Here is a 22,761-nt window from a genome sequence, read left to right as displayed (position 1 = left end):
GTTGAAATCTTTCCACGCTATCTTATTCACCCTTTTTGGAAAGTCATAAACACCTTCCCAGTTTAGTTGAAGGTCATCCCATCTGTACAGCCTTCAATGGCCCCAAAAGTCGTCCCAGTAATTTGAAACCTTCCGTTCCTTTTGCACAATCCTTTCAACCACTCACTGCAAACCTCATCTTTTTCTCCCTGTTACGCTCAGCTCAAAGCACAGGGAATAATCCAGAGATTACTAACCTGGACATTTTTCTCCATGATCTAGAACTTAATTTCTTCAAATCAGAATCTCAAACCTATTCTGATCTCTTCAAACCTCTTGTATTCGCTCTGTCATATTCCGAAACCTGGCAGCTGGAAAGCAGGGACTCTTGATCACATCTACAAAAAGAAATATCTAAGTTCCACCATTTGCCTCATCACCCCTGATTATAGATTCTACCACAATCAAAACTTATCTATTCTTTCTACATGTACTATATCCCGCCATGGGTAACCGCTTGCTTCTCAGTGTCTTGTGGTCCATCATGATTACCTTTCATTCTATCATCCTTTTTGTCCACATCACTGATATCTAAACAGGCAGACCTAATAAATGTTAGGCAGTCAGGTTGCACCTTGCTTTACCCAACCACTCATGAGTACCCACCAAAGTGCACATGCCTTGACATTGAACTTCATCTGCCCCTCACTCGTTTGCCCATTCCAACATTTCATCAATATCACCTTGTAGTTTCTTTGGTCTTCAGAATTATTTACAATGCCTCCTATTTTAGTGTCCTCTGTGAATTTGAACACCAATCTCCTGTCTAAACCATTGAAGTACACAGTGGTCCTAGAACAAACCATGTGGCACACCACTATCCACTTTCAACTGCCCATAACTCCTGCTTTGTTTATAACTTCTAGCTAGTTTTTAATCAATTTTTAAAGCCCCCTCTAATTCCACAGCTTTGAATCTTCTCCAATAGTCTCCAGTGTATAATGAGGAACAGACCTCCATCGAGATTGTTTTGTACCAGGTTGCTGAGATATTGAAAAAAAGCATTCTGATGCCATGACAGAACAGGTGATTGTTGCAATATATCCCTGCAAAAAAATCTTCAATGAATGCAGTCTGTGGCTTCTTGCATAACTTCACCATCTAAAGAGACATGGTCATGTACCCATTGACAGAAGATCCACAAGAAGCCTGAGGTGAAAGGGGGAATTTGAAGGCAGATTATCACTGACAGCATCTTCGCTTATGTACTTATGTTAAAAGTGCACTTATTTCCACATGTGCATTATACATTATCCCATCATCGGCCTGAGTTTTATATTGGATGCTGCTCCTTTCCATTTAATGTAGCCTCATCCCAAATGAACTGTCATTATACTGCAGTAAAAGCTGAATTGTAAATGTTTAAGTCACTGCAAGGGCTAAAGCAATACCTTTAACTAAATCTCACAGCAGAAAATACTGGAAATACTCAGCACGTCAGGCAGCATCTGTGGAGAGAGAAATAGAGTGAACAGACCTGAAAAGTTAATTCTGTTTCTCTCCACAGATATTGCCTGACCTGCTGAACATTTTCTGTTTTTATTTTAGATTTCCTGTATCTTGATTTTGTAATTTCATAATATTTGCTTTTTGAACGAACTACCATTCCGTCAACAGTGTGATGGCCCTTACCATGAGCAGAATGTATCAAGTACTATCAATAAGCTTGGCATGTTCAGTACATAACGGAAATTCAAACAAATCAAGTCGATATATTGTCAGTTTCTTGCATCATTATGTATTTATTAACAATAAACTGTTCCACTTTTTGTTCAATCAAAAAGAATGACGATCTCAGTCCAACGGAAAAGGAAACTGAAGAGTCTGCAGTAAAGCCTACAACTGAACCAGCAGAAGAGGAGACAGCTGAACTAGATGTGCAGGCTCCAGCAGAAACAGAGGCCGAGGCTGCAGCAGAACCAGAGGCTGAGGCTCCAGCAGAACCAGAGGCGGAGGCTCCAGCAGAACCAGAGGCGGAGGCTCCAGCAGAACCAGAGGCCGAGGCTGCAGCAGAACCAGAGGCCGAGGCTGCAGCAGAACCAGAGGCCGAGGCTGCAGCAGAACCAGAGGCGGAGGGTGCAGCGGAACCAGAGGTGGAGGGTGCAGCGGAACCAGAGGCGGAGGGTGCAACGGAACCAGAGGCCGAGGCTGCAGCAGAACCAAATACGGAGGCTGCAGCTGCAGCAGAAGTGGAAGCAGCAGCTGAATCAGATACTGAGGCTGCAGCTGAACCAGATGCGGAGGGTGCAGCTGAACCAGATGCGGAGGCTGCAGCTGAACCAGATGCAGAGGCTGCAGCTGAACCATTTGCGGAGGCTGCAGCTGAACCAGAAACGGAGGCGACAGCTGAACCAGATGCGGAGGCGACAGCTGAACCAGACATGGAGGCTCAAACTGAAGCAGAAGCAGAATCTGAAGCAGAAACAAAGGTTGAAGCAGAGAGAGAAGTGCAGCCCGCAGTTGAATCAGAAGCTGAGGCTATGGTCGAATTTAAAACTGAGCTGATAGTTGAAAGTGAAATTCCAGTTGAACCTGCAATTGAGCCTGCGATTCAGCCTTCAACTGACAGAAGTCAAACTACAGATGCAGCTAAGGTGGCCCAGGGGCCTTCAAGTTCTGAAGACAAATTTTCAACCTGTTTTGAGGATCCTTATACTCGATCTGTGCTGTACATGGAGAGACACAACATTCTACAAATGTTTCAGGTTGGTGTGCTGTTCAAAGTCTATGGCTTACTACTGGTCTGCCTCATTACCTAGAGTTTAAGTTTAGTGCAGGAAAGGATTTTTCTTTGGTGATATCTGTTTAATATTGCATAGCCCTTCTTAGGGAAGAGTGGCTGTGTGTGAATTAGAAAAGGTTTACTTCAGTTCTCCATTGTTAACCCCCTGCTCTGTCCCATTGCTCATTCTCCTTAACAGGAACATAGAAGTCTTGGAAACCACCAAGAAAGGTTAGCTGTCCTTTGTTAAATTGGCTAATCTCAGCATGCAATAGGACCCTTCCAACTGGTATCAGTGTCTGATTCCTGCTGGTCATAAGGTGAGGTTATGATTTGGCTCAACTCACTGTTCAGTTTCACACATGGAATAGCCACTTGGGGGAGGTCTTGGAGGGCACTATGAATCCTACCCCAGAAAAAATGAACACTTTCAGAAGAAGAAGGAAGAAAATCAAAAGGGAATTAGAATCATAGAATGATACTGCACAGAAAGAGACCATTTGGTCTATTGTGCCTGCGCTAGCTTTTTGTGAGAACTATCCCATTAACCCCAGTCCCTACTCTTTCCCCATACTCCTGTAATTTTTGTACCTTCAAGTGTTTATCCAATTCTTTTGGAAGTTACTATTTAACCTGCTTCCACCGCCCTTTCAGACAGAGGATTCCAGATGACAACTTGCTGTGCAAAAACAACTGTTTCCTCATGTCGCCTTTGCTTCTTTTGCCAATGACCTTATAAAAGAAAGAGCCCACACTAAACTGCGCATAGGTCAGATGCAATGGCTTTATGATATTGTGATTTCAGATAAGAATTAAGTAATCTTGATTTTTTTTCACAATTCATTTCAGAGTAGTTTAAAATCTTGTTTTGCCTTCATCTATGAGTTTGAGTATTTATGGGTTATAACAATAAAAACAATCTAGAATGTTTTTGAATTTCAAAGGTAAGGAACTACTTAGGGTAATTAAAGTTATTCAGTCTGCCTTACATGTAATCATTCTTTTGAATCATTGTTTTACACAATCTTGCAAGATGGAAATTCTGTGGAATCAATTTGTGAAGATAAATCATGGCTTGGTGATAACTTTGAATCTGTTCAAAAATGTGTTTGGATAACTTATATTGGATTCTATAATGGCTACAGCATTAAATGTTCCCCTATTTTAATACGGCCCTGCCTCTTTAAAAACTAATCATGAAACACTCTTAAATAATTTGCTCCTTAATTCTTTATATTGCTGTTCTGAATTACTTGGGAATGATAGCTTGGATAATGGATGTTCAACCCAATACAGTGTACTGGTGTAGAGGAGGCAGGGGAGGAGAATGTGTTAATTGAGTCTACCATATATACACAAAGTACTGAATTATACTACTTAATCCTAGAAACATAGGAGGCTTGTGGCTAGTGGGAGTGTCCTTACCTCTGGGACAGAAGTTCCAGCTTCAAGTCCAACTTCAGGATGTAATGGCCATAAAAAGTACATTCATAACATGCTCAAACAGGTTGATTATCAGCCTGTAAATCCTTCCAATATGCCTGATGGCAGGCAGTAAGAGCAGGAGAGATTTTTAGTCAGCCATACTACAGAAAGCAACAGCAAACCACTGCAGTACTTTGCTAAGCATAATCTTGGACCAATCCAATGGAAGTCCATGGTCACCAAAGGTGCCTGAAGGATGAAGAATATTCAACACTCATTAGAGTTCAGGACAACTTGGCTTTGTAAGATATAATATTCATGGCTTTCAAATCCAGTCTTAATTTTAATGCTGCATTCTTGAGTAGGGAAGCAATCTTTGTTCACCCGAGAAATTCAATTCTAACAGTTTTTACTTGTTCCTCAGCACAAGCACTTTCCAGTATAATGTTGTCAATTGTGCCCCTTACATGTATAGAGCAGGGCCATCCATTATTCCAATTTCTGTACTTAGACTTCTTATTGTCTAGGATACCACTTGAATAAGAACATAAAAAATTGGCTTAAGTGTAGGCAATTCGAGCCATCAAACCTCCTCATTCAGTAAGATCAGGCTGAACTTTATCATCAACTCTTTTTTCCCAACCTTTCTCCATATCTCTTAAATCCTTTGGTATGCAAAAACACAACCCTCTGGATCAGAGAATTCCAAAGATTTCCAACTCTCGAGTGAAGAAATTTCTCTTCATACCATTCCTAAATGGCCAACCCCTTATTCTAGATCTCTTAATTCTAGACTCTCTATTTGGGGAAACTCTCAACATCTAACCTGTCAAGCGCTCTAAGAATTTTATATTTCAATTAGATCACCTCTGATTCATCTAAATACGAGAAAATATGAGCACGTTCCACTTAATCTCTCCTAATGGTGGATGACCCTTCATTTCCAGCAATCAATCTAATGGATAGATGCACATCACAAAGTTACAAATGACATTGAACTAAAAAGCAAAAATTTCAACATCACTGCCTACGCATGATTATATATGTTTCTGAAGCAACTACATTTGAGTTAAGTCACGTTGAATTTTTTTCACAACTCATTTCAGAGTAATTTAAAATTCTGTTTTGCCTTCATCTATCAGACTGAGTATTTATGGATCATAACAATAAAAACAAGCTGGAATGTTTTCTGAATGTCAGAGGTAAGGAACTATTTAGAGTATTGGGAATGATATGAAATACTTGACTCAACACCAGATCTACTTATGTAATTTTTGCGCTCATCAAAGTTAAATATATCAGTGCCTGGAACTGTAACTCTTTTCAACTTTTGGTTAGCATCACATTGTACACAGCAGAATGAAAGGTACAGGAAAGCTCTGTCTAGTCAGCTCCAACAATGGGGCTTAAATTCTTCTCATGAACACAGAGGGAGGAGAACACCAGGGTTAGGCTCAATGTGTCCTGGGTTTTCCAATGGCGTGGGGAAGACATGCAGAGGATTTCCCCCTTCTGTTACATGAACTCCATTAGTGCATTCATTTGGGACATGTTGGGTGCTCTTGTGAGATTGTGTTTGGAACTAGAGGTAGTTTAAGTACATTATATTTGTATTTGTGGGTGTTAAGAATGAGTTTTAGCGTTAACATTTAAGATTTGTATTTCTGTATCTATGTGTCAAGAAAGGTCAAATGGAGTTTTAGTTTAATTTCAAAAGGTTGCTTGCATTTCTAATGAGAAGCTACGACCCTTATAAAGTAAAAGTAAACACAAAAGAGTAGAAAGAATAATGCTGTTGCCTAGCAACAGGGGGGCTAGATAGGCAGGTTCCTCCCGCAGATATACACACAGAACTAAAGAAACAGCAGTTTTAAGTTCAGTTGCTTTCTCTCAGGTGACTTCCACAAGTGTTGGAAGTTGAAGCCAGGACCCCAAAGAGACTGGACACTGGGAGAGGGAACTGCAGATTTCCCAAAAGAACAAAAAGGTCCCAAGCGAAGAAAACCCCCCAAAATCCAGGAGAGTGGAAGAGGGGAAAGTCCAAAGGAGACCTTGTAGTGAAAGGAAGGACAGGAACCTGGAAAAAGGCCCTGATAAGTGAAGTTAAGAGTGAGGGGCAGAGAGAAAGGCTCCAAACTTCAGATTTAAAGAGACCAAAGCTGAAGAAAGCAGGTTTAAAGTGAGAACAGCTTGCAAGAAGCAAGAAGGTTCAAAGAGACAACGGAAGGTCTGTAATTATTTGCAATGGGCATGTGAAGTGGGGTACTGTTAAGGCTGAGTTGGTGAGAGAGAGTGCATGAAAGACAGCTTGAATGCACCCAGGGAAGAGGAACATCAGAAGAAGATTTTGAAACGCTGGAGCTGAACACTTGTGGAAGTTACCTGAGAGAAAGCATTGGTTTAGAAGAAGATTTCAAAGCTAGGTCTTGTAGAGTGGAGATTGGAAACCCTTGTGTGAAGGATGGAATTCAGTTAGACTGGTTGGCTCACGGTGTGACAAACATCTGGGGGGAGCTGAGGAGAGATCCATTGCATCTGGTTGGGGTGGCAGCTCTCACTTGAGATCAGAGTGTGGTGTGTTTGACCACAGGGTGCCATAGATTTACATTGACTGGGTACTTACTGTATACATTAAAGTATAAGATAGCTTTTGTGACTTGTGTTATCCTTACAAATCTGTATATACCTGTAAAGGTTTAGTTGTGGGTGAAGGAGTATTGTAATATGCTTCATCTTTTCTTGTTGAACAAATGTTTTATTATTTTGTAAAAAGTTCATCAGCTGACTCCTGTGCCTCTGTTCAGTAGCTATTCTGTAATTAAACAAACAAATAAAAGTTAGGATCTGTCAAGCTGGGTTCCACTCTGGGATCAGGCTTGTCCAGGGGTAACCTCAGTTGGGATTGTAACAAGTGGGGGCTGTTGCAGGATTTGAAATATGAACAGTGGGTGATTGGACGTGGAATAATAATTGGCCTGGGACTTGAAATCCTTGACAATGGTGGGATTTGTGAATCCTTTAAACAAGTTATTGGAGGTAAAGAGCTCCTGGACATAGGAATTGGAGTTGCTGTGAGGTATTATACAGATTGGAATTTGAAATGGCGTTGGAGGTTGCTAAGATTCTTTTGTAGATGGAAAATATAACTCTGACTGGTTTAGAGAAATTAACCAAGAGTAAGCTGATGGAATTGACAGATAAGTTACAATTAGGACTACCTGCAGGGGTAATGAAATCAGACATAATTGAAGATATGGCACAGCATTTAAAGTTGGAAGGAATACCCAAGAGACCAAGTTCTCCAAGGGGTGGGTCATTGGAATGGGCTCAAATTCAGTTGCAAATGAAAAAGATTGAATTGGAGGAAAAGGAAAGAGAAAGGGCATTCCAAAGGGAGCAGGCAGAAAGGCAGGAGAGAGATAGGAAACAGGAAAGGGAATTAGAAATTGTGAGGATAGAAAAGGAGTAAGAAGAAAAAGAGAGAGACAGAGAATTCCAGCTTAAAATGCTGGTGGCTGGTGCCCCCACTTGTACAAGCTCTTTCGATGTTTGAGGAAAGGGGTGTAGAGGAATTCTTTATTTCGTTTGAAAGTGTAGCTAGGAAAATGAAGGGGCAAAAAGAAATCTTGACTTTCCTTTTACTGTCGAAGTTGGTTGGTAAGAGCTCATGAGGCTTATGCTTCACTTTCAGAAGCGGTATCGGTGGATTATGATGCAGTATAAAAGGCTATTCTGAGCGCATATGAGTTAGTCCTTGAGGCATACAGGCAGAGATTTTGGAATATAAGGAAGCAGCCTAGACAGACCTATATTGAAAGGGTAAAGCAAAGTACCGTGTCCATTGGGTAAGGGCATTTAGGTAGAGACAACATATGAAGCTCTTAGGGAAATAATTCGCTTGGAAGAATTTAAAAATTCACTACCTCTTGTTGTTAGAACCCATGTTGAAGACCAGAAAATTAAAACAGCTAGACAGGCAGCAGAGATGGCTGATGATTATGAAGTGGTCCATAAATCTAAAGCTTTTTTTCCATCATCATCATAAGCCTGAGAAGGATAGAAGATGGGAAGGTGAAAGGAAGGCAATTAGTTAAGGAAGAGAAGGCACAGTTGGGAATTCTCAAGAAATTTATCCTCAAACCAGAAAGGAAGGTGATGAGGGTGGAAGTGACATTCAAAAGCCTAAGTGTTTTCATTGTAACAAGGTGGGGCATGTTAGGGCAGATTGCTGGAAATTAAGTGGTATTGCAGTAGTAGGAATGCTTAAGGAATCCCCAGGAAAGGTTATATGAGAAAAGGAAATGGTTATTAAAACTGTAGCAGTAGTACAGGTGAAACCTATGCCTCAGAACATACAGGAGGGGGAATATGATTCAGGATAGTCCATAAAATTCTTCTTTGATTACTGGTGAAGGATGTCAGGCTAACAGAGGGCCTGGATGTTTTGTATCGAAGGGAGAAGTGTCCCCTTACTCCTCCAACAAAATAAGTAAACAGATTAAAATTTTGAGGGATATAGGGGCAGATCAATCATTGATGGTGACTGATGATCAATTTGTGTTCCAGATAGTTTTATGAAGGAAAAAGTATTAATAAGGGATGTTAATGGAATTCATAAACTTATTCCTTTATGTAAAGTTAACTTACAAAGTTGCTTTGTAAATAGAATTGTTACAGCGTGAATTATTCCTAAATCACCGATTGAAGGGGTGGATTTTATTCTGGGTAATGATTTGGCTAGTGGAGACAGTAATGTGGCAACGACCGTATTGCATCAGGTGGTTGATCATGTTGATCTTAACAAACTTCAGGAAACTATTGTGGCCAAAAATGAAACACTATTGCAGATAACTAACAATTGAAGGAAAATCTGATTAATATAGAAAACTAACATTCATGTGTAAAAGAGGAGTTTGCTAATGAAAGAAGAGAATTGATGAAAGCAATTGAGAATCAGCCACCAGAATGTAGAACACTTGACTGAGGACTTGAAATGCCTAAATGATAAAGTTGTAGAAGCAGTTCTAACAAAGGTCAAACTTCAGTTAAAACTTGATGAACTTTAAGCATCAATAGTTGCTATGAAATATCAGGGAAAATGCCTTGAACAAGAAAGGGAATTGTTGGTAAATCAGCATAATTGATTGAATGCAGAATTAAGAACCAAAACTAATGAACTGTAATCACTTTGTTGGGAAAAGAGCAATGAGATTCTCGAATTTTGAAGCAAACTGGATGAAAGGAAAGAGAAGGTGTGTGATATGGAGTGTCATGGTTCCAAAGCTGTTCCTGTGAATAGAAGCTCTTTGCTGAATTGTGGTCCAGTTGAACAAAGAACTGACCCAAGTAAAATTACTGATGTACCAACCTCAGTAATGGACAATATGAAAACAGCTAATGTGCATGCAGAATTGGAAATCAAGAATTGCCACAAAAAGGACTGTAAGCAGAAAATGGTCTGGAAAAATCAATGGCCAGAGACAATGAGTTACAAGCGCTTGCCGGCGCTAATATACAAAAGACGGCAGTTGGAATCCAAATGGACGGTTTGAAAAAGACCATTCAAAACCTGGAAAGCAGTGGAATGATATAGTTCACAGACTATGTAAAATAATTGAAGGTTTGGAATGAACTATGAAACTGCACAGGGAGAATTGACACTGCTCAAAAAGAAGTGGAAAAGGTCTGTTTGAAACGGGACCTGGAGAAATAACAATATCATGAAAATTTAAAGATCAAACCAAGCAGGAGTATTAAACACTTTTGTACGAACATTAAAAAGCATCTCAATAACATCCTTGAAATGGCAAAAAGAGATTGTGACCAGAGAAAAAATGAGTTGTTAATGTACAAAAATGCCATTTTGATTTCGCTAAATCGAAATGAGAATTTATCATGCTTGGGTTCAGAAAATGAGCTTGAGGATGGAATTACGCCCACAGTGAACGAAAAGGACAATTGGACTGTAGACTTAAATGAAGCATCCTTTGCTGAGTTAAAGACTGGGAATAAGAGGAAAAAGAAACGTAAGGGTTGAGGTATGATAATACAATGATGTGCAAATTCTGCTAATCTTATTACACTTATTGACTTTGTTTAAGTACGATTTTGTAATTGTGCGATACAACATGTCTAATTATGAAACGAAATGGAAAGTTTATTTGTGTAGTATGTAATAAGCTATTGTTAGAGGTTTATGATGTTAGATTCGTGTGAGTAGGATGGAAATCCATTGTAAAGAAACCTTTACTGTGTGAAGCTTTCTTTTCTCCAAAGGGAAGGTGTTAGGAAATAGAGATGGTTTAAGTAAGTTATATTTGTATTTGTGGGGGTTAGGAATGTGTTTTAGCTTTAAAGTTTAAGTTTGATTTGTATTTCTGTATCTGTGTGTCAAAAAAGGTCAAGTGGAGTTTTAGTTTCATTTTAAAAGGCTGCTTGCATTTCTAATGAGAAGTTTATGACCCCTATAAAGTAAAATTAAATACACAAGAGTAGAAAGAATAGTGCTGTTGCCTAGCAGGTTCCTCCCACAGACATACACACAGAACTAAAGAAACAGCAATTTTAAGTTCAGTTGAAGCCAGGACCCCAGAAAGACTGGACACTGGGAGAGGGAACTGCAGATTTCCCAAAAGAACAAAAGGGTCCCAAGTGAAGAAAAACCCCAAAAAATCCAGGAGAGTGGAAAAGGGGAAAGTCCAAAGGAGAACTTGTAGTTAAAGGAAGGACAGGAACCTGGGAAAAGGTCCTGTTAAGTGAAGTTAAGAGTGAGGGACAGAGAGAAAGGCTCCAAGCTTCAGATTTAAAGAGATAAAAGCTACAGAAAGCAGATTTAAAGTGAGACAGCTTGCAAGTAGCAAAAAGGTTTAAAGAGACAACTGAAGGTCTGTAATTCTTTGCCACGGGCATGTGAAACAGTGGTACACTGTTAAGGCTGAGTTGACAAGAGAGAGGGGGCATGGAAGATAGCTTGAATGAATGTGGTGACCCAGGGAAGAAGAACATCAGAAGGACATTTTGAAACCCTGGAGGCGAACCCATGTGGAAGGCGTCTGAGAGCAAGAATTGGTTTGGGAGAAGATTCCAAGGTGAGGTCTTGTAGAGTGGAGATTGGAAACCCTTGTGTGAAGGACAGAATTTAGTGAGGCTGATTGGCTCACGGTGTGTCAAGAGTCTGGGGGGAGTTGAAGAGAGATCCATAGCATCTGGTTGAGGTGGCATCTGTCACTTGAGATCAGAGTGTGGTGTGGCTGACCACCAGGTGCCAGATGTTTACATGGACTGGGTACCTACTGTGTTCATTAAAGTATAAGATAGCTTTTGTGACTTGTGTTATCCTTACTAATCTGTAAAGGTTTAGTTGTGGGTGAAGGAGTATTGTAATATAATTAATCTTTTCATGTTAAATAAATGTCTTATTGTTTTGTAAAAAGTTCATCAACTGACTCCTGTGACCCTGTTCAGTAGCTATTCTTCACATATTTAAACAAACAAATAAAAGTTAGAATCTATCAAGCTGCGTACCACTCTGGGATCAGGCTTGTCCTGGGGTAACCTCAGTGGGGATTGTAACACATTGAAATTAAGGAACGTTGGGGATGCAATTTGGAGTCAAGACATGAGGCCAGCTGATACAATCCTGAGTCGTGTGGGGGCACAGCTACCTAAAACCATAACTGTCCTAGTGTTTTAGGTAGACTAATCCTCACTCTTGGACTGTTTCTAGTTCCTTTGTATTTCTCTCGTGCTTGTTTTTTTGGTTCAGTTTGTTCCTTTTTGTTTGCTTTCAGCTTTACTGCTGTACTGCTGAGACAAATGACCCAATCCATGTTAATAGTCTATCATTTGTGTCTAATCATATGCAGGTGGAGGGCATTAATTCAGAGGGGAGAGGGGTTCGCTTGAGCAGATATAAAGAGACACTGAGTGACACTGGGGTGTAGTTGAGTTAGGAGGTGTGTGTTTCAAAAGTTTCATCCTGCTAATTAATGTTAGCCTAAGTAAAGATTGGCTTTAGTAATATCCTTCACCAACTGGTGTTCTGGACTATAAAAATGTAGGCTGTCTTCTGGACATCAGCAGACTTCAGCCTTCATCTTAGAGCTAAGACACTGCAGAAAATGTCTGATTTCACTGAGCTATGCAAGTGCTGCTTTAAGGAGTTACTTCTACACAGTCTCTTATCCAAGAAACCTTGCTTCCTGTAATAACTGTGCTCAGAGAACTGAGTGAAAATCCTGCTGGGAATGTATTAGCACTGAATAAATGAGGGGCCCTTGAAAATTGCCCAGTGCACTGGGATCTCAAAATATAATGATATTTTCCAAGAAAACCTTGAGAACCCCACAAGTTTCCTCGTAAATGAGGCCGGAGATGTGTTTAACATCCCCACGACAAGCGAGGTGGCGAATGGCGGGTTTAGTGATTCCCTGGATATTATCTCGGAGGACTTTCTGGTGCCGTTTAGCATCCCCTTTACCGAGGCCTTTACCGCCTTTGCCTCTGCTGGACATCAGACCCGGAGATAAAATCTTGTAATCAATGTAATAGTGTAGCCAAATTGTTATCAATGGAATTTAAATTCAATGTTCCTTAAAACCTACATCACAAGTATTCCTTTCTGACCGATGTGATTTATTTTCCATAAGAGTTAAATCTTATAGCTCTCCAAATGCCAATTCGGTGTCTGTGAGAGTTTTATGCTGTGTATTCAGGTTCACTGTGAACTAGGTGAGGTTGTTCATTTTCATTTAAAATGCAGCTGTTTGTACTGAACCTGATGGTCCCAGAAGGACACTTTATTGCACACTGATCACCCAACAAATCACCCTCCCCACCACCACCCCCCCCCCACCCCCCCCACCACCCCTGCACCCCTCCCAGGCCTCCAAATAGCTTCTTTTGATCCTTAGGATCATTTTAACTTAGGATCATTCTAACAATGAACAAATGTGTCTGAAGTTTCTTGTGAAATATTCTCATTGGAACACATGCACTCAAAAACTAAATATATGCCTGGATTTGGACAGCATACTTCCTCATTTGTGCAATCTTGATAGGAAGTATGTTATAGTCGCAGTAGATGATAAAAATCTACACTGGTGGAAAAGTTGCATAAAATCACAAATTGCTAAATAATTGAGTTGCTGGCAACATTGTAAGTGGAGGTACTTGTCATCTCACACTAGGGCCAGAGATACTAGCTAAGGTTTCAAGTTTCTTCGTGTAAATGGGTCAAAAAGTATGACTGGGCTGTGCAAGTATGGAAAACTCAGGTTGTTCTATGTATAGTAATGTATAAGATGTGTTTGCCCAAAGAGAAACTAATGTTGATGATTGCAAGCTGAAAGCAGCATTAGCAGAGGTCAGGAACAAAGTAGATTTCCATGCTTTCAAATCAGAATAGCACATTAGTATGGAGTCTATGGGCTACAAATAACAAATACAATAAATGTATAACAAAAACACTCTGGAAAAACTGTACATTCGATTTAAACCAAAAGTAAAATATCACAGCAAGTGAAAAAAACAATTTCAGTCGGCTAAATGAGCAGGTAAAGGGATGGATAAGTAATTATATGAAGGGTTTAGACCACAATGGATTTCACTGTACAGTTTATACATATGTGCAATTGATTAGCTCACCTATTACACTATCTTTTATAAGATAAACACATTTTATTAATTAACACTTGTAAAATGCAATTATAATAAATTTGTAAATATCCAAATAACTCGTGACAATACTCATGATTTGCATTTCAGACGGAATTTCAAATTTAAACATTATAAACAAATGCCAAAGCATTTTAAATATGTTTTATTTTACAGAGGATGACTGAAAATCTGGTATATGAAAGACCCGATGACCCACTTGAGTTCATGTTACATCAGGTATGAAAAACATCTCAAAAATTTGTAAACCTATCTCTGTAAATGAAGCACTGTTGACCAGGGTTGTCAAGATACCTCAGAGATAAAAACAAAAAAACTGCGGATGCTGGAAATCCAAAACAAAAACAGAACCACCTGGAAAAACCCAGCAGGCCCGGCAGCATCGGCGGAGAAGAAAAGAGCCGACGCCTCGAGGACTCGAGGCGTCGGCTCTTTTCTTCTCCGCCGATGCTGCCGGGCCTGCTGGGTTTTTCCAGGTGGTTCTGTTTTTGTCAAGATACCTCAGTGGGTAAATATACTGTGAAATGTGATACTGAGGTAAACAGACCAGGAAGTCCTGATTAGATCCTTGATCTGTACTTCATTACTAAAGTTCAAAAGGGCAGCTTTAGGGTGCTACAACTGACATAATTGCCCCTGGTTTAGATGAGGGAAATTTCTATGTTTTTCCATCTGCTAATTGCTGGCTAATGCACATCTGCGGTTATTGGATGAAGAGGACTGTGCTTGGGTGTTCTGTTATTCTAGGATTGATTACGCTGCTGACCATTCTGCCTGGATGACCTACACATGAGCAAAATCCATTAGATGAAACTGATGATGTTAGTCAGCTCCTGTGGAATCATACCTCATAACTTCATTTTCATTGAAGATTCTAGAATTTTCCCCACCAAAGATGATAAATTATCTGGCCTGCCATTACCACACTATCTCTTTTTAACAATAGATATGACATTGCCAGCCTTCAGCCCTCCAGCAAGCACGCACACACAATACAGTCTTGGTGTATAAATTTTATGGGCCCAGCAATGTTCTCCCTAGTCTTTCTCAGTATCCTCAGATGTATCTGTCAGTCCTTGGTCTTTGTCTTCTTTTGGCCTAGCCCGACGGAGTACATTGGTTGTCTTATTTCATTCCAGTGAACAAGGATGCCTAGACACACTTAGCTAAGAATTTCCTTTCATCCATCATAATCACTTCTCTTGCTGTCAAAAACTTCATTGGAATTTTCTGCAGATATCCTTCTCTTGGAAAAGACTGATACCTCACAGAATCAGATAACAGTTAGCGCAGAAGGAAGCCATTTAGTGTCTGCACTGGTTCGCTAAATGAACAATTCACCGAGTACCATTCTCCTGCTTTCTCCCCGTAACCCTGCGCATTCTTCCTTTTCAGACAACTGTCTAATTCCCTTCTGAATGCCTCGATTGAACCTGCCTCTACCACATACTGAGGCATTCCAGACCCCAACTACTTGTAGTGTGAAAAAGGTTTTCCTCATATGGCTTTTGCTTCTTTTGCCAATTACTTTAAAACTGTGTCCTTTCATTCTCCATCCTGTCATGAGTGGGTACAGTTTCTCTTTATCTACTCTGTCTAGATCCCTTATGGTTTTGAATACCTCTATCATATCTCCTTCTCTTCTCCATGGAAAACAGTCCCAACTTCTTCAACCTATCTTCATAAGCAAAGTTCCTCATATCTGGAACCATTGTTGTGAATTTTTTTTTGCATTCTTTCCAATGCCTTCACACCTTTCCTAATCTGTGGTGCCCAGTACTGGACACGATACTCCAGCTGAGGCTTAACTAGTGTCTCATACAGGTTTAGCATAATCTCCTTGCTCTTGGGATCTATGTACATATTAATAAAGATTGTATACTTTAATAGTCACACACTCAACGTGTTGTGCCACATTCAATGACTTATGCACATATACACCCAGCTCCCTCTGCTCCTGCACTTCCATAACTTGTGATCACCAACTGATAACCCTGTCCTCTCAGGGATCCACCATGCTTTTAAAAAATCTTTTACTGATACACTGTTGAAATATTTTAATGTTCCTTTTGATGTTTTATAAAAAATTTTCTAACACAGAATCTTAACTTACTCCTCTTTTAACCTATTTTCCTATTTCTATATTCTCTTTAGGTTTTTTCTTATTATCGTATCCTATTTGAATAGATTTCTGATCTCTTTGTTTATCCATGGCATCCTAAGACTACATTAGTTTTCTTCTGTTTTAATAGAATATAATTATTCTGAACTCTGTAATTTAATCTTTTACAATATCCACTGTTGCAATGCAAAACTTTGTGTAAATGTCTTCTTCCACCTCTCGCTAGCTTGCTCTTCATTTTTCTAAAACTGTCCTGATCCAATCTGGTATTCTGGTTTTGTACTATAATTTTCCCTTTCTAGTGGATCTTAAATCTTACTATACTAGCACTGCACCCAAGGTGTTCACTCAAATTTAGTTCATTTACTTGATCTGTGTCATCATTCATAACCACATCTAGTAATGCCACTGCCATTGTAGGCCTCCTACCTTAATGCTTGAGGAAGAAGTCCTGTATACATCTTAGAAATTCCAGTCCCTTTGGTCTGTTTACTCCTTTTCTGTTCCAAACAATAAATTGATAATTAAAATCTTCCAGAACAATAATTTTCTTATTCCTACTCAACAGTCTAATCTAACTGCAATCTTCCTCTTTTATTTTCTTCCCTTAATTGGGAAGTTTGTAATAGACTCATACTAACGTAATAAAATCTTTTTTCTCTTTAAGCTCCAACCATATTGACTCTTTTCGTCAACATTATGTACTGGATGTTTCCACTCTTTTATCAGTATTGCCACCTGACTCTTTACCAATATTTCTGAATAAGTTATATATTAATTTGTTTATTTTCCATTCTTGTCCAGTTTGCAACTAGGGGTTTCTGTTAATGCAATGAAGTGTAGATCTCCCTGTAAAATATTTGCTTAAAGTTCACCAAGCTTATTTCTCACATTCTGTAAATTGCATTACATACACTTTAACTTGTTTTTGCTTTATTTTGCACTATTAGTTTTCCCTTTTTTTGGTCTGAACTATTCCTTATACTTCGGTTTCCCACATTTAAAACAAAACTGCCCATTGCATCCTTCTTCTAAACTGCTTTCAGCATGAATATTATGCTGATCTATTTCTCTCTTTCCTATTAACTGATCCTGATTGGTCCCTTCGGCTGTTCGCAACAGGCAGAGTACTGACTGTACTCAACCAGCCCATGCTTGCAAAACTCAGAACGTAGTTTTCAACATTAGATGTGATTCCGTGATGGGATAACACTTACTCAACAATCTAGAGAGTACTGCAAATTACACTAATGATCAACTTAAGATTATGGGTGGTATCGCCCTAGAATTGCACTAAGTGCAATACCTGCTGGCTGCAGTGGCGGATATTCACACTGTAGCGTACGCTTCCCACCTAATTAATTATGCAGCCACAGGAAATACACCATCTTGGTGACAGGTGGCCTCTGAATTGCTCACCACACCATTATCTCACCGTTTCATCACTCCGGGTGCCTATATAAACTGCAGCCGCGCATACTGTTTTCAATGCTTGCTGCCCAGGCCTGCTCCAGTGAAGACATGGCCCTGAAACCCAAGAACAGTTCAGTGACCCATCACTGGAATGCCTTTTGGAGGCCCACTGTGATGTCCTTCACCCCTGCTCTGGCAGCAGGAGGTCCAGCAATCTCACCATTCCAGCTTGGAATGCGGTGGCAGTGGTGGTCAGTGCCAATGCTGCACGGAAGGGGTTGGCTATGCAGTGAAGAAAGAGGATGAATGATCTCATCTATGCCGCCAGGGTAAGGCAATCATCTCATCATTCTAAACTCACACACTCACAAGGCCATCACACATTCACTGGCATCTCACTCACTGCCAGCTCAAGGGACATCACCACTCACTCTCTAACACACAACCTCACATCTCCATCTGGCCTCATCTCCTTGGGGACTGCCTCCTCCACCCTCACCATCTTCAGGCTCTTGCACAGATCAATATGTGCCCCCACAGACTCCCTGGGATACCCTGCTTCCCCAGTACAGCCCTCGCCCTGCAGCCTCTTCCCTTGCTTCAGCCCACTTGCTCCCTTTCATCACGCAGCCATAGCCCTGCAGCCGTTGAACAGCCACCCTGTGTTGTGGCTGGTCTGGTAGGTAGAGACCTGCCTGTGAGCTCCCCAAAAAGTGTTGTGATGCTGCCTGTGAAGTCTAGCAATGATGACCGCGAGTGCTGTCTGAAGCAGGATAGGCAAACAAACCTCGAAATCCCGAGCAAAGTGCAGCTCACCAGGTGCACGTTGCTTATGTTCAGTTGTGAAACAAGTTGGCCGCGCAATCATGCTGACATGCCTGGATGATCCAGCGTTTTTTCATTCATTTATGGGATGTGGGAGTCGCTGGCTAGGCCAGCGTTTATTGCTCATTCCTAATTACCCTTGAGAAGGTGGTAGTGAGCTGCTTTCTTGAACCTCTGCAGTCCATGTGGTGCAGGTACACCCACAGAGCTGTTAGAGAGAGAGTTCCAGGGTTTTGACCCAGCGACAGTGAAGGCAATACATTTCCAAGTCAGGATAGTGAGTGGCCTCGAGGGGAACTTCCAGGTGGCGATGTTCCCATGTATTTGCTTCCCTTGTCCTTTTAGATGGTAGTGATCATGCATTTGGAAGGTGCTGCCTAAGCAGCCTTGGTGAGTTTCTGCAGTGCATCTTGTAGATGGTAGACACTGCTGCTACTGTGCGTTGGTGGTGGGGAGAGTCAATGTTTGTGGAAGCGGTGCCAGTCAAGTGAGCTGCTTTGTCCTGGATAGTGTCAAACTTCTTGAGTGTTGTTGGAGCTGCAGACATCCAGACAAATGGAGAGTTTTCCATCACACTCCTGACTTAAGCCTTGTATATTGTGGACAGGCTTTGGGGAGTCAGAGGGTGAGTTACTCATAGCAGGATTCCTAGCCTCTGATCTGCCCTTGTAGCCACAGTATTTATATAGCTAGTCCAGTTCAGTTTCTGGTCAATGGTAACCCCCAGGATACTGATAGCTTGGTGGGGGGGGGGGGGATGATTCCAGCGAGCAGGGCTTATGATAAGATGCTAAAGTATTTGTTTCCTTACGTGCGGCAGTGGGAAGTGCGGCCTGCCATTGATGGGTGGAGCGGAGGATCTAAAACTGGTTTCATGGTGGCGTAAAACTGATTTTTGGCCTTCTCACCATATTGTCCGCTCATGCTGCCAAACACCTGCAACCAATGGAAGCGGAAAATTCCACCCTATGTGTTGGGCTCACAATGTGGCTTACCTACACTTACAAGAAGCTACATATATTCAAATATAGGGCCCTGTTCTCTGCAAGCAGAAAGAACATGTCCAGGCATTGTGCCTTTGCCAATTAAACAAAAGCATGGGGAACAACTGTTCCCTGGTGCATGCCCCATGGAACACCTTGACCAATCAGAGTCGACTTGCCCTTTTTGAATTTCAACAAAAGCTTGGGGGCTAACTGTTCCCCGGTACATTCTCCATGACAATGTTGTGACCAATCAGAATCCACTTGCCAACCAATCAGCACCCTTTTCTCATGTAGTATAAATTGTTATTCCCCTTGAAATTTGGTATTCTTGCATCTGTGCTGATGTCTCTTTTTTTGGCTTATCTCAAGTTCTATACTACCAGGCGACTCATTGAATTACTTAATCTCCCTTCCCTATTCTAGCACTTTGCTGGGGAAGCAATTGGAGGCGCGCCGCCATTTTACGTGGGTGGACCAATTAAGGCCCGCCCAGCGTGACATCCGCACAGAAGTTCTGTGCACTCCCTGTGCAGGCGCAGGAGAATCCCAAAATCGAGAGTGCACTCTTTCACGCATGCGCACGAAAGGGCACACTCATCTCCCTGGGGCTAAGTGCTGCCCCAGGGAGATCGGCTGTACATGTAAAAAAGATAAAAATAGAAAAATAACATTTTCCTTACATGTCCCCTCATGTGACAATGTCACATGAGTTGGGACATGTCCATAATTTTTACAAAATCTTCATTGACAGGTCGGCGGGCCCGCAGCTGATTTCGCTGCGCTTCTGCCTTCCTGAAAATTTAAATCAGGTGCAGTGACGTTGGGAGGTCCCCCCCCGCCCCCGACATCACCGCGCGTCATTTTACGCGTTGGTGAGCGGGTCCCGCCCCCGCTCACCGACTCGTAAAATTCTGCCCATGAAGTCTTGTTCCGAAGATTATTTTTTAATCTCCTGAGTTAATTTTGGAGGTCTACAGGCCATTATTTATTTACATCATTAGCTCCAAATGGACCATGATAACCAATTTCTCTACCTTGTCTTGCACAATCTTTTCCAGCCTATGGGACATGTTCCTTATCCTAACATCTGGGAGGCAACAAGATGTTGGTGTACACTGCACCAAGTCACTTTTAACTATGAAATCCCGCTATTAATGAATTCCTAGTCATGCCATTGATCACTCCACACCTCCGCACCACCACCCCCCACCCAAACCCCAGCACAAACCCCTCTCTTTGAGCCATCTCCTTTTTGCATTTAGATATTTATTTGATGGTCCTGCCATAGTGCTCATTTTCCCCAGAGGGAACTAGAGCTTCAAATCTGTTTCAAAGCATAAATTGTTTTGGATGCTTCTATCTTGAATCTTTCCTTGCTGCCTTGCCCCATTCCTTAGGTAGCCACCTTGTCTTCCATAACCTGTTCCTTACATCCAATTGGTGACTACGCTCTCAAAATCTCACTCCAAAAATTGCTCTCCTCCTGGGCCTCAATGCATTGTATTGTCCCCATCCCCTTCTTGTTCTGAGATTCATTCCTGGCACAAAGGAAGATGGTTGTGGTTGTTGGGGGTCAATCATCTCAGTTCCAGGAGTTCCTCAGTTTAGTGTCCTAGGCCCAACCATCTTCAGCAGCTTTATCAATGACCTTCCTTCCATCATAAAGTCAGAAGTGGGGATGTTCACCGATGATTGCACAATGTTCAACACCATTCGCGACTCCTCAGATACTGAAGCAGTCCATGCCCCTGTGCAGCAAGACCTGGACAATATCCAATCTTGGGTTGACAAGTGGCAAGTAACATTTACACCGCACAAGTGCCAGACAATGACCATTTCCAACAAGAGAGAATCTAACTATCACCCCTTGACATTCAATGGCATTACCATTGTTGGATCCTCCACCATCAACATCCTGAGTGTTACCATTGACCAGAAACTTAACTGGACTAGCCATAAAAATATCATGACTACAAGAGCAGGTCAGAGGCTAGGAATCCTGCTGTGAGTAACTCACCTCCTGACTTCCCAATGTCTGTCTACCATCTACAAGGCACAAGTCAGGAGTGTGATGGAATACCCTCCACTTGCCTGGACGAGTGCAGCTCCCACAACAGTCAAGAAGCTTGACACCATCCAGGACCAAGCAGCCGACTTGATTGGCACCCCATCCACAAACATTTACTCCCTCTATAATTGATGCACAGTTGCAGCAGTGTGTACCATCTACAAGATGCACACAGAAACTCACCAAGCCTCCTTAGGCAACACCTTCCAAACCCATGACCTCTACCATCTGGAAGGACAAGGGCTGCAGATACATGGGAACACCACCACCTGGAAGTTCCCCTCCAAGCTACTCACCATCCTGAATTGGGAACAATCGCTGTTCCTTCCCTGTCACTGGGTCAAAATCCTGGAACTTCCTCCCTAATAGCACCGTGGGTGTACCTACACCACATGGACTGCAGTAGTTCAAGAAGGCAGCTCACCACCATCTTTTCAAGGGCAAGTAGAGATGGGCAATAAATGCTGGCCTAACCAGCAATGCCCACATCCCATAAAAAGATAAAAAAAATTTTGAGCTCAAGCGATGCAAGTTGGTGACACTTTCATTTCCTTTAAAGAATCCATATCAGTTATATTGTTACTTTTGTTCCCTCTAGATCCTGCCACAAAATGTTTGTTATATTTTCTTCAAGAATTCTTCAAATGTTACTCGTTCTTGTTGAATTGTGATAATGTTTCTCTACCATTATGACATTTTTATATTTATCTCACAAACTGGGCTGTACAGCACAGAAAATATTGATGCATTTTAAATTTAGTATGAGTCAGATATTTTATTACTCGAGAGTGAGCACAATAAAGTATATATTTGATAACTGGCTATTTCTACTCTATAACAGGTACAGGCATTGATCTGGATGCGTGACAAAGAAATCTGTGTGGAATAAACTGCATTCCAGCAAGGTGTGCTATGAAAGCATTATGTGGGACTTGGCGTGTTTTGATTTTTAATCAAGTCTTCTCTTATTGTTTCCATTACTGTAATATCATGTGCAGCACAGTGTACATATAGAAAACTTAATGCAAGTGATCAATAACCACAAATGGATCAGTCGAGTAGCATCTCATTTCTGAGGAGAAAGCAAGGAAATCAGGTCATCCATATTTGCAATCATGTATAGTCTACATGTTTTTGCTGTTAAGCTGTTACAGTGCTAACTTCAGTGTTTTCTGAAAGACAATTAAACACCTGAAAGCATCATTGTTTTTGCATGTCATGTTTGCTTTACATTTGCTGGTTTTGTGTTTTGTCTCTGCTCTGCTTTTCTTCCTCCTTTTCTCTGTCATATTTATAATTTAAATCTTTTTTGGGGTTGGCTTCAAGGTATGGCTGGCCACCTTCTAGTACCTTCCACAAATGGGCATTATCCCTATGTGACAGTTTGTGCCAGCCAATACCTACCAACACTTGCACACATCCAACAGGGATTGTTGGACAGCAGTCAACAACAGAAATTCTTGTAGCTATTCTGGTCAGTTTTCCC

General features: G+C 41.2%; 1 protein-coding gene across 1 annotated transcript; it reads left to right on the top strand.

The window, feature by feature from the left end:
* Positions 1 to 2,450: 2,450 nt before the first annotated feature.
* On the top strand, positions 2,451 to 22,180 carry tex55 (testis expressed 55). The gene is made up of 3 exons (XM_041210743.1): positions 2,451 to 2,744; positions 14,018 to 14,080; positions 22,117 to 22,180. Exons 1-3 carry the CDS (start codon positions 2,520 to 2,522, stop codon positions 22,162 to 22,164), a joined length of 336 nt encoding a protein of 111 aa, XP_041066677.1. The 5' UTR covers positions 2,451 to 2,519; the 3' UTR covers positions 22,165 to 22,180.
* Positions 22,181 to 22,761: the final 581 nt, after the last annotated feature.

Source organism: Carcharodon carcharias, chromosome 18, assembly GCF_017639515.1.
Source record: "Carcharodon carcharias isolate sCarCar2 chromosome 18, sCarCar2.pri, whole genome shotgun sequence".
Lineage (NCBI taxonomy): Eukaryota > Metazoa > Chordata > Chondrichthyes > Lamniformes > Lamnidae > Carcharodon > Carcharodon carcharias.
Note: the sequence above shows the minus strand (reverse complement) of the source record. Positions and strands in the feature narration are given on the sequence as shown.

Bases quoted from the DNA above. Each gene is read 5' to 3' on its own strand.
- tex55 (XM_041210743.1), top strand. From the start codon at position 2,520: ATGGTCGAATTTAAAACTGAGCTGATAGTTGAAAGTGAAATTCCAGTT. The intron at 2,745-14,017 runs GTTGGTGTGCTG...TTTATTTTACAG, and splicing joins ACATTCTACAAATGTTTCAG to AGGATGACTGAAAATCTGGT. The intron at 14,081-22,116 runs GTATGAAAAACA...ACTCTATAACAG, and splicing joins TTGAGTTCATGTTACATCAG to GTACAGGCATTGATCTGGAT.